The following is a 19,751-nucleotide window of genomic DNA, read 5'->3' on the forward strand; positions in this document are numbered from 1 at the left end:
ATAGATCCTGGGGCAGTGGTATGGGCTAGGGGGAATTGAGGCGCCTCATGTACCTAGACAGAGAGGAACCACCAAGGTCTAAAGCCACAAGTGGCTTTTAACTTCTTCAATTGATTAGCTCCTCCAAAATAGTTTTCTTTGTTTTTGTAAAAATTTTAAAAATGTATTTCAGCCTGTATGTTACCAATCTCTGGTCACATTACCTATTCTCAAGAGTCACTCTGTTGGGAGCATCTCAGCCCTTCTCTAAAGTCTTTCTAGCACACCACTCTTAGATGTGGGAATCTGTCTTCCCCTGTTGCCTCCCTCCTCTTGTGTCTTCTGATCACTCCACTTGGCCATTCTTTCATCCTTCCTAGTGACTTTTTCAGGTTCATCAGAACCTTACCCGATCTCAGGGATAGGAGTGTGATAAGGCAAATAACTCTAAATAAGTACCGTTCTGTACCTTTCTATGCAGATAAGCCTTTGTTAATTTTTGTTCAGTGTTATACCACTTATTTGAATGTCTGACAGGTTCTCCAGCAAGTGGATAACAAGTTTATTGCCTGCTTGATGAGCACTAAGACTGAAGAGAATGGCGAGGCAGGTAAGAATGGAGTTTAGCCTCAATGACTAACCAGCTGGTCTTCTTATAACCTTTTATTGATTATTTTTGGTATATAATACAGTTTAAGTGATTTGGATGGATTAGGGAAAGCCAATCTAAATTAAGAATATTATGAAGGCTGGGTGTAGTAGCTCACACCTGTAATCCCAACACTTTGGGATTGAGGCAGGTGGATTGCTTGAGGCCAGAGTTTAAGACCAGCCTGGGCAACATGGCAAAACCCTATCTCTACTAAAAATACAAAAATTGGCTGGGGCCAGGCGCGGTGGCTCAAGCCTGTAATCCCAGCACTTTGGGAGGACGAAGCGGGTGGATCACGAGGTCAAGAGATCGAGACCATCCTTGTCAACATGGTGAAGCCCTGTCTCTACTAAAAATACAAAAAATGAGCTGGGTATGGCGGTGCCTGCCTGTAATCCCAGCTACTCAGGAGGCTGAGGCAGGAGAATTGCTTGAACCCAGGAGGCGGAGGTTGCGGTGAGCCAAAATCGTGCCATTGCACTCCAGCCTGGGTAACAAGAGTGAAACTCCGTCTCAAAAAAAAAAAAATTGGCTGGGCATGGTGGCATGCACCTGTAGTCCCAGCTACTCAGGAGGCTAAGACACAAGAATTGCTTGAACTTGGGAGGCAGAGGATGCAGTGAGCCAAGATTGCGCTATTACACTCCAGCCTGGGCAGCAGACATTTATTTTTATGTTCATACACAGACATATGCTCAGGATACACATTAAACTATCAAGAATATTTACTTTGGGAGTGAAAATGCGAGTGCGCAAAGGAGATATTTCTACTTGTACTCTTAAATATTTTCTATTTTTTGACTTTTTAATAATATTTTCCTATTTTCCCTTTATTATAATAGAAAGTATATATAATGAACTCTGCTAGTTTTATCAAGATTTACGCAGAATCTCTTCGTGACCTGCTTTAATGAAACAATAATAGTTTGTAAATACATTAACTCATTCAACAAATATTGATTGCATGCCCATTCTATGCCAGGGACTGGACCAGGCCCTAGGGATACAATGACGGGAAAATACATATATGTGAGAGAAAAAAATAGTTACGCAAACATGAAATTTTAATTCTAGCTCTTGTAATGGAGGGAGAGATACAAGATGCTATAAGAACCTGCATTGGGAGATACGATTTCATCAGGGAGTTCAGGGAAGTGCTTCTTGTTATAATGAGGTGTGAAGTATAAATATGAATTAACTAAGTAAAGAAAGGAAGGAGTAACATACACAATTATGATTTCCTGTTCTCAGTGAGTGGAAACAGTGCCAGGGGAACTGGAGATGAGGCTAGAGAAGTAGATAGGAGTCAGATTTTAAATGCCAGCTGCAAGCTTTGCTTTGTCCCAACGTCATTGGAAACCATTAAAAGCTTTTTGTTTGTTTCTTTGTTTTTGGGGTGGTACATGTCGTATCACATTTGCATTTTAAAAAGATTGCTCTGGTTGCAGTGTGGAGAATACAGTAGGAGTGGGGTGGAGTTCCAGTTAACTGTAGAGTGACTCTTAAAAAAATATTGCAATATCTGAGACATGGTTAGGTGGGAGCAGGGAGAGCAGTGAATGTATTGGAAAGATATTTAGGAGACAGAGTCAGCAGGGCTTGGTGATAGATTGGGTATGGGAGGGTATGTAAAAGATGACTTCTGGTTTTCTGGCCTCCATAGCTGAGTGGATGATGTCACAGGACCTGGCTTGCAGGCAGAGCAGGCAGTGAGGATGAAAATAATGAGTTCAGTCTAAGTTCTCTTTGAAATGCTCCAGAATAGATGTCAAGAATGTGGTTGCATATTTCAGGTCTGGCCTAGGGAAGTGTTCTGACGTGGAGATATAAATTTGAGTCATCAGATGCAGAAAAGTGGTCACTGAAGCTCTGGATATAAATGTTATCACCTAGGGAAAAAAAAGTGAAGACTGAGGAGAGGTCTCGAATCTAGAATAATTCCAGCACATAAGAGCTGGGTAGAAGAGGATGAACCAATGAAAGAAATTGTGAAGGAACAGCTAGAGAAATAGGGAGAAAACAGAAGAATGTTGTGTTGGAAGGCCAAGACGTCATGCCAAATGCTGCCAAGACATTAAGTAAGATGAGGATCATCTGATTTTGTGACAGTGGAAACCAGGGATTTTAGCAAGTGAGAGCTGTTTCAGAGAATAGACGGGACAGGGTGTTTGTTGATGGTGCTAATGGAGGCTGCAATGAGATACTTAGAAATGTGCCTGTGACGTGGAAGAGAGGGACTAAAGAGGGGGAGGGTGAGAGAGGACTTGTTTTTTTAATGGAAGAATCTTGAGCATATTTACAAAGGATGACTGATAGGATAAGGTTCCTGAAAGGCCTGAGTGGCTGAGCCCTGAGCACCAGTGCAGGGCTGGTTCCAGCTTGGTAGCACCTGCAGGCAAGAACTTCTAAGGTTACAGAGCGTTTTCTCTATGTATTTCAAAATATTCCTTTTACCTTGTTTAGTAAATGTCATGGTAGATCAAAGGTAAATTAACCTAAAGTTCTGTTAGAATTATGAATATAGAATTTGTAAAGATCAAATTCCTGTAGTTTTACTATTTCTAGAGAAGTAATTTTTTGCCGGGCGCGGTGGCTCAAGCCTGTAATCCCAGCACTTTGGGAGGCCGAGGCGGGTGGATCACGAGGTCGAGAGATCGAGACCAACCTGGTCAACATGGTGAAACCCCGTCTCTACTAAAAATACAAAAAATTAACTGGGCATGGTGGCGCGTGCCTGTAATCTCAGCTACTCAGGAGGCTGAGGCAGGAGAATTGCCTGAACCCAGGAGGCGGAGGTTGCGGTGAGCCGAGATCGCGCCATTGCACTCCAGCCTGGGTAACAAGAGTGAAACTCCGTCTCAAAAAAAAAAAAAAAGAAAAGTAATTTTTTTGGAAAGTTTTTATTACCTAAAATTCTTTGTTGTTTTTGAGATGTCAGTATCTCTACTAACGGTGCTCAAGATGGATGTAGCCACAAAATCTGCAGTGTTGAAAGAAGCAAAATGGATCTGTTGAAATTTCTTTTTCTTTCCTTCTTTCTCTCTTCTCTTCTCTCGTCTCCTCTCCTCTCCTGTCTTCTCCTCTTCCTCCTCCTCCTCTTCCCTCTCCTCTCCCCCTCCCCCCTTCCCATCCCCTGCCCTTCTTCCCCTCCCCCTCCCCTCTCCCTCCCATCCCTTCCCCCTCCCCTCCTTTCCCCCTCCCCTTCCCTCTCCCATCGCCCCTCCCCTTCCCTCCCCCCTCTCCCCCTCCCTTCCTCTTCCTTCCCTCTCCCCTTCTTCTCCCCCTCCCCTCTTTCCCCTCCCCCTCCCCTTCCTCTCTCCCTCCCATCCCTTCCCCCTTTTCCCCCTCCCCTTCCCTCTGCCATCCCCCTTCCCTCTCCTCTCCCCACTCCCACTCTCTCCCCCTCCCCTCCTCCCCTTCCCTCTCCCCTCCCCTTCCCTCTCCCCTCCCCTCTCCCGTCCTCCCCTTCCCTCTCTCCTTCCCCCTCCCCTTCCTTTTCCCCTTCCCCCTCCCCTTCCCTCTTCCCTTCCCCGTCCCCTTCCCTCTCCCCTTTCCCCTCCCCTCCCCTTCCCTTTCTCTCTCCCCTCCCCCTCCCCTCCTCTCCCCCTCCCCTCCTCTCCCCCTCCCCTTTCCTCTCCCTCCCTCCTCCCCTTCCCCTCCCATCCCCTCCCTCTCCCCTCCTCTCCCCACTTCCCTCTCTCCTCCTCTTCCCTCTTTCCTCCCCCTCCCCCCTCCCCTCCCAGTTCTCTTCCCCTCTCCCTCCCTCTCCCCACTCCCCTCCTCTCTGTTGCCCAGGTGGGAGTATAGTGGCACAATCTCCACTCACGGCAATCTCCACCTCCTGGATTCAAGGGATTTTTCTGCCTAACTTTTATATTTTTAGTAGAGACAGGGTTTCACCATGTCAGACAGGCTGATCTTGAACTGCTGACCTCAAGTGATCTACCCTCCTCACCCTCCCAAAGTGTTGGAATTACAGGCATGAGCCACAGAGCCCAGCCAGAATCTGCGTTTTAATAAGATCCCAGGTGGTATGTGTGCCTATGAATGTTTGAGAAGCCCAGGTCTAAGGCAGGACAAACACCACCTGAGGGGAATCCAGGCATCGCCTGTTTCTGTGCAGCTGGGGAGATGAGAATGGTTTTTACATTTTGCAGTGGTTGGAAAAAAAGAAAAAGAAGATTTCTTGACACATTAAAATTATATGAAATTATTATTTCAGTGTCCATAAATAGAGTTTTATTGGAACACAGCTACAATATTTACATATTGTCTATGGCTGCTTTGTCTCAAAAAGAATTGTTGAATAGTCATGACAGAAATCGTGTGGCCCAAGAAGCCTAAAATATTTATGATCTGGCCCTTCAGAAAACATTCACCGGCTTCTGATCTAAGGTACATTAGAGGTACATTCTTCATAGGTTTCCAAGGAACTCGTACACCAAGATTAGCTGATTATAACAATGTGTGGTTTAATGGTCCTTTGTCATACTAAAGTTGAATCAATAAAGCAAAATCAGTATTTAAACATAGGAATTATATATTCAAGCTTCAAACTTGAGGAAATGCCACTTTGACTTTGTTTTTTTTTTTGTTTTTTTTTTGAGATGGAGTCTCGCCCTGTCCAGGCTGGAGTGCAGTGACACGATCTTGGCTCACTGCAACCTCCGCCTCCCAGGTTCAAGCAATTCTGCCTCAGCCTTCTGAGTAGCTGGGACTACAGGCACCTGCCACGATGCCCAGCTAATTTTTGTACTTTTAATAGAGACGGGGTTTTACTATGTTGGCTGGGATGGTGTTGATCTCTTGATCTCGTGATCCACCTGCCTTGGCCTCCCGACCCTGACTTTTCTTTTCTCTTTCTCTTTTTTTTTTTTCTGAGACAAGAGTCTTGCTTTGTCGCCCAGGCTGGAGTGCAATGGCGTAATCTCGGCTCACGGCAACCTCTGCCTCCCGGGTTCAAGTGATTCTCCCGAGTAGCCAAGATTACAGGCATGTGCCACCACGCCCAGCTAATTTTTTGTATTTTTAATAGAGACTGGGTTTCACCATGTTGGCCAGGCTGGTCTTGAGCTCCTGATGTCAGGTGATGCGTCTGCCTTAGCCTCCCAAAATGCTAAAATTACAGGTGTGCGCCACCATGCCCACCCTGACTTTGTTTTCTAAATGAGATACTAATGAACTAAAGAGTTTCTTAGTTTACCTTTTGTTTTCTAAAAAATGAAATTATGGGGAAAATAATAAACTTATCAGATAAAAAATGAGTAATACTGGTTATCTCTGGGGAGGGAAACTAGGAGGGGTGGAGCAAGGGCATAAAGGGGACCTGATTATAGTTCCTTTTGTGCCTTTCAGAATTGGATCTGGGATCCAAACTTGTGGGATAAGTTTGCTTTCACTTTCCCCATAATTTCATGTTTTTGGAAATACAAAGTAAACTAAAAATTAGGAAATAAAAGGTAAACTTACGGGATAAGTCTGTTATCATTTTCCCCATAATTTCATTTTTTAGGAAATAAAGGTTCAATTGTTACAACTCAAAATGTTTTCTCTTATGCTGTTGTTAGATAGTTTGAATTAAGCCTTCTCTCTCCTCAACACACATGATGGTTGTCACGTTGTCATCTTGCTCTGAGAATCTGAAAGTCCACAATCCTTGCTCATCTAGGTGGGAACCTGCTCGTGCTGGTGGATCAGCATGCTGCCCATGAGCGTGTACGCCTGGAGCAGCTTATCAATGGTAAGGATCTTTGCAAGCAGAAGGAAATAGAGACTCCCAGCAGAATCGGTACACCTCAAAAAGCTTTTCTAACTGTGACTATTGTGAGGAAGCACGCTTTGTACTGTATGTTCAAAAATTAAGCCACAGTCTTCCAGTTTGACCTGTGTTATAACTGAAAGAATGTAGTAGTTCACTAATTCAAAAATGTGGGTCTTATTTATGTGGTCAGAGGCGTATTTGCCACACATTTATGATCAGCCCAGAGGTGCCGAGGACAGGCTGCTTACTCTGACATCCAGCACAAAGATCTGCCCCTCCATATGCCCAGTGATCTTGGCATGCCTTCCCATACCCCTTCAGGCAGAGACCACTGGCAGCTCAGAAGGCCCAGTATACTGTTTTGATTTTAAATTTTAGTTGGCTTTTGAATATACAGTATAATCAAATAGATTCAATTCTGAAAGACACAAAAGGGAATAATAATAAAGTCTCCTTTCTACCCTTCCCCCATCCCTCCTTGCTTCTCTTCCCCAGAGACAACCAACATCACTGGTTTTTAAATCTAGCTTTCCAAAGCAATATATGCTTTTTAATTTTTTTTTTCTACCCATTTTTTCATCATGAGACTGTCTTTGCCAAGTTGCAAAATACCAGGAAAGTCTTTACTCCTGTGGCCTATGAGTAATGTCAAAGAGTTAGGCAAGGACCTCAGGAGGTGCTTCATGGACTAGAAAGGCAATGATATTACTATTATTTTCACTTTTCCTTATAAAATGATGGCCTAAACGTTGGGAAAACAGTGTTAGAAAAACTTACTTCTACAGGCCCTGCACCATTTGTGAATAATACTAATTCTCTCCAGAGACTGGGAGACCCTGCTCAAGGAAAGGGACGCCTTCTGGAGCCATGAGATTGTGTGGTAAACCCACATATGTCCCTGGTAATCCACATTTTCACCTCTGTCATCAAAACCACGTTTATTAACTACAGGAACGTTGCATTGTTCATCTGAATGTAAGATGCAAGTCTTATATTTCTTCTTTTGGAAAATACTACCAAAATTGGTTAATAGGCTGAGTATTAGCTTGACTTTAAACATGGAAATCCAAAGTCTAAAACTGAACATTAAGCATTCTGCTATGCACTAGAATGATTATATCAAGGTTGTGCTGTATTTTTATCTGAATCTAGAAGACTTCCCTTCCTACTCTTAACGCATTCATCTTTCTGCCAATAGATTCCTACGAGAAGCAACAGGCACAGGGCTCTGGTCGGAAGAAATTACTGTCTTCTACTCTAATTCCTCCACTAGAGATAACAGTGACAGAGGAACAAAGGAGACTCTTACGGTTCGTACCACTGTAAGAATGTGATGTTGACATTGGTATTGGTTCTCACAATAATTCTGTGAGGAGTAAGCGTAACTATTGTTCCGTTTTTCAGATGAGACCAAGAGAGGTTACAAGACTTGTCTAAGGTCATAGCAGTTATTAAGTAGTGGAGCAGGCACTCAAAGACTGGTCATCTAACTCCACAGGCTGGTTTTTTCCCTTTTTTAAAATATGTGTTTTTTCTGCATCTAATCCATTAAAATAATTAATTAATTGAGACAAGGTCTTGCTCTGTTGTCCAGGCTGGAGTGCAGTGGTGCGATCTCTGCTCACTGCAACCTCCACCTTCCAGGCTCAAGCAGTCCTCCTACTTCAGCCTCCCAAGTAGCTGGAACTACAGGTGGGCACCACCATGATGGGCTAATTTTTGTAATTTTTTGGTAGAGGTGGGGTTTCACCATGTTGCCCAGGCTGGTCTTGAACTCCTAGACTCCAGCAGTCCTCCTGCTTTTGCCTCCCAAAGTGCTGGGATTACAGGCATGAGCCACTGCACGCAGCCTCTTCTTTCCACTGTGTCCCAGCTCGTGAGTATAGGATAGAGTTTCCCTGGTAATTTTTTCCAGCAGTTGGCTTAGAACACTATTCTCATTTCTTGGAACAGTCTGTGTTTATGCCATGCTTTGTGAAAGCAAAGTTTCTGCAGTAATTGCTCCCATTCTGCTTTGCCTTGGTGCATTCTAGACTCTTAGTTTTCATTCTCATAATCATAATGGGAAGAAAGTAAAACAGTGGGATGCAAGGAAGGGGCAAATCATATAGTGAGTCACAGGATAGGACATTTTGCCTCTTCTGAGCGGCACAAATTATTGAAAATGAAAAAGAGAAGTTTCTCCTAATGTATTTCAAGTTTGGGAATATGATACTGCCAGCACATCTTTTTTCCCTGTGACATAATTTATATTAGAGGCAGATCTGTTTACTTATATCCTGTTAATCAGGACTTCTCAGTTCCTTAGTTGTTAATTACCTCCCTCCTTTAATGCTGATCCAAATCACTCTCAGACCTTTTCTTTGTGCCAGACTCTCTTAAGTGCCAGCAGCCAGAAGTTAGCAGTTCCTCAATGAAGAAAACACACTTAGAAACAAGATTTAGAAACACATTGATCCTCAATGGAAAAGAGAAAAACAATAAAGGTTACTATAATCCAAAAAGGAAATTTGATAATAAAAAATCCCAAACAAACACACATAAGTATGAGAAAAACAATACAATTTTTAAGCCCAGTGGCAGCTTTTGAAAAACTATCAGGTAGTATTTAGAACCAGTACTGAAATGTGAATAAAGTAGCCCATTTTTTTTTTTTTTTTTTTTTTTTTTACATTTGAGGTTATCTCTTTAGGTGTTACCACAAAAATCTGGAAGATCTGGGCCTTGAATTTGTATTTCCAGACACTAGTGATTCTCTGGTCCTTGTGGGAAAAGTACCACTCTGTTTTGTGGAAAGAGAAGCCAATGAACTTCGGAGAGGAAGATCTACTGTGACCAAGAGTATGGTGGAGGTAAGATACAGCTGCAGATGTTAAAATTGCTGAGTGATGGTAACCTTGTATTTTGTCTGTAGATTCTCTGAATTCATCTCTTCTTCAACAAGCATTCATGGTATTTACCTGCTGTGTGCCAGGAGCTAGAAATTCAGAGATGAATTAGCTCAAAATAAGGAAGAAAGGCATTTAAAGAATTACAGTGAACTTTGGCTAGTAGAGGTGTGTGTTTTACTTTCTTCCCAGTACAATTACGGTAATGAAAACTAAGAGTCTAGAATGCATCCAGGTAGTTTTTCAGAAGTGTTACGGAAACAGGATGACTCCCATGCCTGGGATGGTGGAGTCAATGAAACTGTCACAGAAAAGCTGTTTTCTTAAGACAAGTTTTTACTTTTGAGAGACCAGGTCTCACTCTGTTGCCCAAGCTGGAGTGCAGTGCAGTCATACAACACTGTAGTCTTGATCTCCTGCGCACAAGCGATCTTCCCACCTAAGCCTCCCAAGTAACTCAGACTATAGGCACGTACCACCACGCCTGGCTAATTTTTTCCTTTTTTTTTTTTTTTTTTTTTGTGTGTAGAGATGGGGTCTTGCTGTGTTGCCTGGGCTGAACTCCTGGACTCAAGCAATCCCCCTGCATTGGTTTCCCAAAGGCCTGGCATAACAGGCATGAGCCACTGCGCACAGCAAGAAAAGTCTTTTAGAATAGTGGGTAACTGCCAAGTACAGAAGAGGGGAGAAGGGCATTCTAGACAGAGGAACGCATATCAGAGACTTGAAGCAGATCCTAAACTATCAACAGATATGTCTCAGATTGAGATCTACTGTTGACCCTTGGACATCTTGGGTCTGAACTGCACATGTACACTTATATGCAGATTTTCTTCCACCTCTGCCACTCCTAAGACAGTAAGACCAACCCTTCCTCTTCCTCCTTCTTAGCCTATTCAATGTGAAAATGATGAGCATAAAGATCTTTATCTTTTTTTTTTTTTAAGACGGGTTTCACCATGTTGGTCATGCTGGTCTTGAACTCCCGACCTCAGGTGATCTGCCCCCCTTGGCCTCCAAAATGCTTGGATTACAGGCATGAGCCACCACTCCCGGCCCTGTGATGATTCATTTCTACTTAATGAATAATAAATATATTTTCTTTTCCTTACGATTTTCTTTTTTTCTTTCTTTTTTTTTTTTTTTTTTTTTTGAGACGGAGTTTCGCTCTTGTTACCCAGGCTGGAGTGCAATGGTGTGATCTTGGCTCACCGCAACCTCCGCCTCCTGGGCTCAGGCAATTCTCCTGCCTCAGCCTCCTGAATAGCTGGGATTACAGGCACACGCCACCATGCCCAGCTAATTTTTTATATTTTTAGTAGAGACAGGGTTTCACTATGTTGACCAGGATGGTCTCGATCTCTTGACCTCGTGATCCACCCGCCTCGGCCTCCCAAAGTGCTGGGATTACAGGCTTGAGCCACCGCGCCCAGCTTCTTACGATTTTCTTAACATTTTCTCTCTCTCTCTCTCTTTCTCTCTCTCTCTTTCTTTCTTTGCTTTTTTTTTTTTTTTTTTTTTTTTGCCCAGACTGGAGTGCAGTGGTGCAATCTCGGCTCACTGCAACCTCCACCTCCCCAGTTCAAGCAATTCTCCTGCCTCAGCCTCCTGAGTAGCTGGGATTACAGGTGCACACCACCATGCCCTGCTAAGTTTTGTATTTTTAGTAGAGACACAGTCTCACCATGTTGGCCAAGCTAGTCTTGAACTCCTGACCTCAAATGATCCACCTGTCTTGACCTCCTAAAGTGCTGGGATTATAGATGTGAGCCACTATGCCTGGCCAATGTTTTCTTTTCTCTAGCTTACTTTATTGTAAGAATACAGTGTATAATATGTACAACACACAAAATATGTGTTAATCAGTTGTTAATGTTATTGGTAAGGTTTCTGGTCAATGGTAGGCTATTGGTAGTTAAGACTTGAGGAAATCAGGCCAGGTGCAGTGGCTCATGCCTGTAATCTCAGCATTTTGGGAGGCTGAGGCAGGCAGATCATTTGAGGTCAGGAGCTCGAGACCAGCCTGGCTAACATGGTGAGACCCCTGTCTCTACTAAAAATACAAAAAATTAGCCGGGCATGGTGGTGTGTACCTGTAATCCCAGCTACTTGGGAGGCTAAGGCATGAAAATTGCTACAACCTCTGGAGGCAGAGGCTGTAGTGATCCAAGATCGTGCCACTGCACTCCAGCCTGAGCGACAGAGTGAGACTCCATCTCAAAAAAAAAAAAAAAAGATTTGGGGAAATCAGAAGTTATACTTGGATCTTTGACTGGATGGGGGTCAGCTAGATGGGTTGTCAGGGTCAAATCATAAAGGAATTTAGCTTATTCTGCTAAGTATTTTGCATTTCATCTTATAGGCAGCCAATGAAGAATTTTAAGCAGGAGAGTAAGGTACATTTTAGATGGCATTCCAAATATGATTACTTTACATATATGTTTTGGGGTAAAGGTTTGAAAAGCTGCTGCTTAAATGTGGCATTGGAGGTGTTGGAGGGAACCATTACTTTTTATTTTGATTATGTTTCTTTTTTTTTACAGCAAATATCATTTTGTCTTTATTGCCTTTATCTTCTCCTTTCCTGTTTTCTATTATAGTTTTCTTTATTTCTCTTTTCTCTCTCTCTCTCTCTCTCTCTCTCTCTCTCTCTCTCTATATATATATATATATATATATATATATATTTTCCATTTGTATCCTTTTAGAAATTAGCCTTAAATTTTAGCATGCATGCTTATCAAAGTTTAAAAGTAATTCATTTATCTATCCTCTTCCTAACTATACCAAAATCTTACAAACCCTTCATCTCACATCACCCTCCTCCCATCTTCCATGTAGCTGTCTAGTACTTTAATTCCATCTTGTTTTTAATCCCCTGGTGGTCAATTATTTCATAGTCAATCTTTATTTAGATTAAACAAAGTGTTCACCAGAGTCTTTGTTCACCATTGCCTCTTGCATCCTACTTATTCTGTGTTCTTTTGTATTCTGTTTTATTGTTTTTAACTTAAGTAAATCTCTTAAGAGATATTTTATCCACAAACAAATCTTGAGACAAAAAAAAATACAAAAAAATAAAAATAAACAGAAGTTATCTTATTAAGAGTCCATGGGCCAGGCACTGTGGCTCCCAGCGCTTTGGGAGTCCGAGGCAGGTGGATCACCGGAGGTCAGGAGTTTGAGATCAGCCTGGCCAACATGGTGAATCTCTGTCTCTACCAAAAATACAAAAATTAGCCAGGCATGGTGGCCGCACTTGTAATCTCAGCTACTCGGGAGGCTGAGGCAGAAGAATTGCTTGAACCTGAGAGGCGGAGGTTGCAATGAGCCGAGATCACATCATTGCACTCCAGCCTGGGTGATAAGAGTAAAACTCTGTCTCAAAAAAAAAAAAAGTTCATGAATGATAAGCTGTCTTTTAAAATGTCTTTATTTTGTCTTCATACATAACATGATTATTTAGCTAAAAACAGAATTTCACATTGCCAGTTATCCCCTTGCATTTTGAAAATATTCTACTACTTTTGACTTTCTATTTTATTTATTTATTATTGTTATTATTATATATTTTTTGAGATAGAGTCTCACTCTGTTGTCCAGGCTGGAGTGCTGTGGGGTGACCTCGGCTCATTGCAGCCTCAGCCTCCCAGGTTCAACTGATTCTCCTGCCTAAGCCTACCAAGTAGCTGGGATGATAAGTGCTTACACAGCTTATTTTTTTTATCTTTAGTGGAGACAGGGTTTCACCAGTTGGCCAGGCTGATCTTGGACTCCTGACCTTAGGTGATCTGCCTGCCGCAGCCTCCCAAAGTTCTGGGATTATAGGTGTGAGCCACTGTGCTCAGCCCGACTTTCTGTTTTAGCTATTGAAGAAGTCCTTTGTCAATGCAGTTATTACTCTGTAGGTCATCTGATTTTCCCTCCAGTTGCTTTTAAGATGTTCACTTTATCTTTGGTGTTCCGTAATTTCCCTATGATATATCTTTGTGTAGATTTATTTTCATTTCCTTCTGGAGATTCACTAGCCTTCTTTAGTTTAGAAAGTGTGCAGTCATTATCAACTCTAACGTCATTTCTTCCCCATTCTCTCTCTCGTCTCTTGGAAATTTTGCCAGATATTTAATAGGCCTTATCTTTCTACTCTCCATGCCTCTTCAGCGGACTTCCGTATTTTCCATTGCTTTCTCTCTCTGTGATACATTCTGGGAAATCTCCTCACTTATCTTCCGGTGACCTAAAGTATCTCTTCATCTTCTGTTTAATTATATGTTCAGCTTATCCACTGAGCTTTTTATTTCAATGACTATATTTTTTTATTTCCAGAAGTTGTTTTCGTTTTTTTTTTTTGTTTTTTTTTTTTGTTTTTTTTTTTGTTTTCAAATCTCCCTGTTCCTTTTTCATGGTGTCCTGCTTTTTTCATCATTGTTTCTACTCCTTTGTCTCTAGCTTTCTTTATTTGGAGCACAGACACATCCACATCAACCCTGTGTAGAAGTCTGAAGTGCTTTAGCAACATCTAAAATAGTAATATCTAAAATTAGAAGACAGAAATAGTGGATAAATTGGAGGATAGATTGATAACAGGAAGCTTTGAGTCAGGGAGAGCAGCTGAGGGCTTATTTCAGTGGTTCAGGTAAGAGAAGATGAGGATTGGACTGAGTCAGTAGCAGAGGGAGTAGAGAGGATATTTGAGACAGAATTTGAGAGGCAGAAGCTAGAGGACTTGGTGAGCAATCGAATGTGAAAGGAATGAACGAGAAAAGAGAAGTAACAGTGAGTCTGAGGGTTGTGGCTTGGGCAGCTGGAAGGATGGTGGTGCCATTGACAGAGAAGGGACCCAGATGAGGAAGAACAAACCTGTCTGGGGGTTCCATCATGAAGCTGGGTTTGGACACAGTGAATGGGCCTTCAGGTGGAATGCCCAGTGGATAGGCAGACTTAAACGATCTAGTAGTTGGCAAAGAAATCTGGGCTGTACCTATCTATCTTAGAGTTAACAGCGTATATATTTTGATAGTATCAGAAGCTGAAGAAGGGCCTTGATGAAGCGAGATTGTCCAGGGAGAATATGGAGAGCGAAAAGGAACAGAGAAAAGGGTGGAGCCTGTGGAACATCAGCATCTAGGGTGCATATGTTTTGGCAAAGGTCTGGAAAGCTCTGCTGAAAAGAGGAAGTTCTAAGGATGGCTGAAAATATTTGGTTGGAGAGGAAGGAGGAAAACCAGGAAAAAGTAATATTGCCAAAACCAAGAAAAGTTTTAAACAAGAAGGGAATGGTCAATAATGGCTATGAAGTCGAGCCTGAAATGTTGGACTTGGCTGTCATGAGGACATTGATTGTCTTGTGGAATCATTTCCTGGGGATGAGGTGGGGCAGAAGATAGAGTGTAGTGAGTCAGGAGTGCATGAAGCGGGAGGAAGTGAAGCTAAGTAGATAGCTCTTTCTAGAACTTTGGCTGCACACAGAAAAAGAGAGATGGGTTGATAGCTAAAGGTTAGAGGTGTGGGAAGTGTGGTGGGACTCAAGGCTGAGGAGGGCTTTTGTTTGCTTTATGACAAAAAAGACCTAAGCACGTTCGTAGGCCAAGGGTGAAACATTTGAGAGGAAGAGAGCTGCCAGTCAACTCTTGGATCATCTTGGCTTTGCCCTTTCCAGAATCGCTTTTGGATCAGACAGACTTTGCTCTGCTTCCAGCGAAGCTCTTTCCTCCCCACAGATGTACTTTCTCTAAGACTCCTGCTCCAAATTGTCCTAAATCCAAAAGATAGGATCTGTTAGAGTCTTTTATTGTAATTCAATCCCTAAATATGTAACCAGAAAATTACAAGAAAAACTTTTCCTGAAGGAACTTCAAAGACTACTGTTAAGGAGTTTACTTCCAATGGAAACAAACCTTCTGGTTTCAGAAAATCTTGATTATGCTATGTCAGGTTGATCAGGAAAGATTTTGTATGATTCTGGAAGAAGCTGGAACAGTTTTGGTGTTTTGAGGAGGTAGCTACTTGAATCCTAGCAGTTGAAAGATCAATAATACATCTTTCTATAAAGCTCTGTCTTCTAGCCTGATGAATGAGGCTTTAAAAATATTAAATTGGCTGGGCGCGGTGGCTCACGCCTGTAATCCCAGCACTTTGGGAGGCCGAGGCGGGTGAATCACGAGGTCAAGAGATCGAGACCATCCTGGTCAACATGGTGAAACCCCGTCTCTACTAAAAATACAAAAAATTAGCTGGGCATGGTGGCGTGTGCCTGTAATCCCAGCTACTCAGGAGGCTGAGGCAGGAGTATTGCCTGAACCCAGGAGGCGGAGGTTGCGGTGAGCCGAGATCACGCCATTGCACTCCAGCCTGGGTAACAAGAGCGAAACTCTGTCTCAAAAAAAAAAAAAAAAAAAAAAATATATATATATATATATAAAATTAGGTCAGGAGTGGTGGCTCATGCCTGTAATCTCAGGACTTTGGGAGGCCGAGGCAGACTGATCATTTGAGTTCAGGAGTTTGAGACCAGCCTGGCCAACATAGTGAAACTCCGTCTCTACTAAAAAATATAAAAATTAGTCAGGCATGGTAGGAGGTACCTGTAATCCCAGCTACTCAGGAGTATGAGGCAGAATTACTTGAATCTAGGAGGTGGAGGTTGCAGTGAGGCAAGATTGTGCCATTGCACTCCAGCCTGGGCAACAGGGCAAGACTCCGTCTCAAAAGATTAAAAATAATAAATAAATAAATAAAATAAGAATATTAAATTATCCAGCATTAAATGATGTAAAATGGATTGAGATGAGTCCCATCTCCCCTTCACTAGGCTTACAAACGGATGTTTTACCATCTCAGATACACAAACACAAGAGAGAATAGCAGAGCAGTTAGGTTTGCTCTCCAGCCACACTAAACTTTGTTAGTGGATTGAGTATTATGAGAACATCTTTCTGTTTAGGTTTGTTTGGGAAAATGTGGTTTTTAAATTATAGATAATATAGTATATACTACCTAGTTCTTGGTAACTGTGCTCATTTATAGGCATGGCAGACTAGAGTATAGATGAAGGAGAGAAGAGAATTTCCTGAGTCTGATTTTAAAAGAAAATGTACTCGTAGCTTGCCAGACCTTTGCCAAAACATATGCACCTTAGATGCTGATGTTCCACAGGCTCCACTCTTTTCTCTGTTCCTTTTCGCTCTCCATATTCTCCCTGGACAATCTCGCCTCATCAAGGCCCTTCTTCAGCTTCTGATACTATCAAAATATATACGCTGTTAACTCTAAGATAGATAGGTACAGCCCAGATTTCTTTGCCAACTACTAGATCGTTTAAGTCTGCCTATCCACTGGGCATTCCACCTGAAGGCCCATTTACTGTGTCCAAACCCAGCTTCATGATGGAACCCCCAGACAGGTTTGTTCTTCCTCATCTGGGTCCCTTCTCTGTCAATGGCACCACCATCCTTCCAGCTGCCCAAGCTACAAGAAAATTGCATGTTGTAATCTTAGGAGGCAGATTTACATGTAGGCATTTCCAGAGTAAAGAAATATTTTCTTATAAAGAAATCATTAAATGTGCAACAGGTTTTTTTCTTTTTACCTCCAGAGGTTAAACAAATTGGTAGCGTGAAATAGTGTCTGCTTTAAATTTCTTTAAAGTTCTTTTGTAAAAATTAATATCCACAGGGATATAACTGTTAAAAAGTTTATCCCAGGGACAGAGACATGCAAGGGAGAAGAAATTCCTCAACAAAATGCCTCAGAAAATAAACTTTCTGACCTGAATGGAATTGTCCTCAAAAAGCCCGTGGGAACTAAAGTGACTGTTTACTTATGTTTATGATATTTAAGTAAGTGTTATACTGAGCAGTGGTTGTATTGAAGGTTGTTGTGTATTTATTCTCAGTTTGTGTGTAATATTACACTTGTTCTGGCTAAGATTATACACACAAACAGACAGCCTGTTAGTGAGAAGCCTTCCTGATGTTTTGAATTGGTTGAATCATCAGGGCTACTCTCACTAGCTACATAACCTCATTAGTTGAGAAGCCATCTCTGGAGGAAGTCTCAGTAGCTAAATGTATTCTATGTTCAATAAGAGTTCCATTCAGTTGCTTGGTTTTTTTTTTTCATATTCAGAGTGCTTTACAACAAATGAATTTGTACCCAAATGCTATATTGCTGGAACTCTTTCCTTCAGGAGGCATGATGTAAAGAAGGAAATTGAGATATTTTGTAAACTATCAAAGGGAAGTAAAACGTTAACAGTAGATTAAAGCCTATTTTCCTTTTGCTTTGTAGGAACTTATCCGAGAACAAGTGGAGGTAAGCATTTCTCTTATTTGGGGGTTTCATGCAGAAGTGCCACACATAAAAGGCTTCATTGCCCCATTTCTTTTTCCTATTAACAATGTGTTTATGCATTAGCTACTCCAGACCACAGGAGGCATCCAAGGGCTACTGCCACTGACTGTCCAGAAGGTGCTGGCATCCCAGGCCTGCCATGGTAAGCCCTTTAATATAGCGGTGATCGAGCACCTCTACATGCAGAGCCCTGGCAGGGGTGCCGGGATTACGAAAGAAGCAGAAGGCACATTTCCCACTTGACTCTGAGAATACAGTTTAGATCAAGAAACTGAATATACATTTTAAAATCACTTTTACAAAAACAAAATCCCAGCACACAAATTTTACTATAATGCTTCCTGACCTATATGAATGGAGGAATTACTTCTAGAGGAGGTGCATTTTGAGTTGAATTTTGAATGAGCTGAGGAACATGGATTCACATCATGGAAGGGGAAATTCACTGCAGGGAGAGGAAACAGCCTGTACAGAGACACAGAACAGCAACAAGTTGGTTATATGAGAAGCAGCAAAGAGTATCAAGAAACTAGGCAGGTAAGAAAGAACAGAAGCCTAGAAGGTCACAGCAAAACTTTTGGATTTGATACAGAAGGCATTAGAATTAGCAAGCGTTCTTCTTTTTTTTTTTTTTTTTCCAACTTTTATTTTAGGTTCAAGGGGTACACGTGCACTTTGTTGCGTGGGTGAATTGCGTGTTGCAGGAGTTTGGTGTACAGATTATTTTGTTACCCAGGTAATGAGCATAGTACCCAATAGGTAGTTTTTCCATCCTTACCTCCTCCCACCCTCCACCCTCAAGTAAGCCTAGGTGTCTGTTATTCCTTCTTTGTGTCCGATATGTATTCAGTGTTGAGCTCCCACTTGTAAGTAAGAACATAGAGTATTTGGTTTTCTAATTCACTTAGGATCATGGCCTCCAGCTCTGTCTGTTTTTGCAAAGGACATGACATGATCTCGTTCTTTTTTATGGCTGTATAGTATTACATGGTGTATATGTACCACATTTTCTTTATCCAGTCCTCCACTGATGGGCATTTAGGTTGATTCCATGTCTTTGCTATTATAAATACTGCTGCAGTGAGTATAACACATACATGTGTCTTTATGGTAGAATGATTTCTATTTCTTTGGGCATGTTCCTAGTAACGGGATTGCTGGGTTGAATGGCAGTTTGTTTTAAGCTCTTTAAGAAATCTCTAAACTGTTTCCACTGTGGCTGAACAGTGGAAATAATTTATATTTCTCACCAACAGCGTATAAGTGTTCCATTTTCTCTGCAGCCTTGCCAGCATCTGTTATTTTTTTACTTTTTAACAGTAGCCATTCTGACTGGTATGAGATGGTATCTCACTGTGATTTTGATTTGCATTTCTCTGATGATTAGTGATGCTGAGCATTTTTTATAGGCTTGTTGGCCATGTGTATGTCTTCTTTTGAGAAGTGTATGTTCATGTCCTTTGCCCATTTTTTTTAATAGGGTGTTTTGGTTTTTGCTTGTTGACTTATTTGAGTTCTTATAGATTCTGGGTATTAGGCCTCTGTTGGATGCAGTTTGCAAATATTTTCTCCCATTCTGTAAGTTGTCCCTTTATTCTGTTGACAGTTTATTTTGCTGTGGAGAAGCTCTTTAGTTTAAGTCTCAGTTGTCAATTTTCGTTTTTGTTGCAATTGCTTTTACAGTTTTTCTCATGAAATCTTTGCCAAGGCCTGTGTCCAGAATGGTATTTCTGAGGTTTTCTTCTAGGATTTTTATAAAAAGATGGAATGCTTCAGGAATTTGCATGTCATCCTTGTTCAGGAACCATACTAATCGTCTCTGTATCATTCCAATTTTATTATATGTGTTGCCAAAGCAAACACCATTGAGGATTCTTGAGCAGGGTAATATGATACAATATAGAAAATGGGGATTTGGGTGTGTGATACACACCTGTAATCCCAGCTATTCAGGAGGCTGAGGCAGGAGGGTCTAGGAGTTTGAGACCAGCTAGGGCGACACAGTGAGACTCTGTCTCATAAATGAGTGAATGAATAAATAAAAGAATCAAAGAAAATGGTTTTAGAGGAATATACTTCAGAGGTCATGACAGTTACAGAATCCCCTGCAGCTATCATT

The 19,751-nt window shown here is 41.7% G+C and overlaps 1 protein-coding gene and 1 non-coding gene across 7 annotated transcripts in view; one reads left to right on the forward strand and one right to left on the reverse strand.

Annotated features, from left to right (window-relative positions):
* Nucleotides 1–19,751, forward strand: part of MLH3 (mutL homolog 3) — a 36,162-nt gene that overhangs the window by 12,492 nt on the left and 3,919 nt on the right. For 4 of the 6 annotated variants that reach the window (XM_039469339.2, XM_074392964.1, XM_039469338.2 and 1 more), the window contains 6 exons: nucleotides 517–589; nucleotides 6,300–6,371; nucleotides 7,591–7,702; nucleotides 9,085–9,244; nucleotides 17,570–17,593; nucleotides 17,696–17,774. In XM_039469339.2, the coding sequence (XP_039325273.1) occupies nucleotides 517–589; nucleotides 6,300–6,371; nucleotides 7,591–7,702; nucleotides 9,085–9,244; nucleotides 17,570–17,593; nucleotides 17,696–17,774 (520 nt within the window). The other 2 variants (XM_074392965.1, XM_074392966.1) reach the window with 2 other exon arrangements.
* Nucleotides 19,389–19,495, reverse strand: LOC120364094 (U6 spliceosomal RNA). The gene has a single exon (XR_005579447.1). It is a non-coding gene; the product is annotated as a U6 spliceosomal RNA (small nuclear RNA).

This window comes from Saimiri boliviensis, chromosome 2 (genome assembly GCF_048565385.1).
Source record: "Saimiri boliviensis isolate mSaiBol1 chromosome 2, mSaiBol1.pri, whole genome shotgun sequence".
Classification (NCBI taxonomy): Eukaryota; Metazoa; Chordata; class Mammalia; order Primates; family Cebidae; genus Saimiri; species Saimiri boliviensis.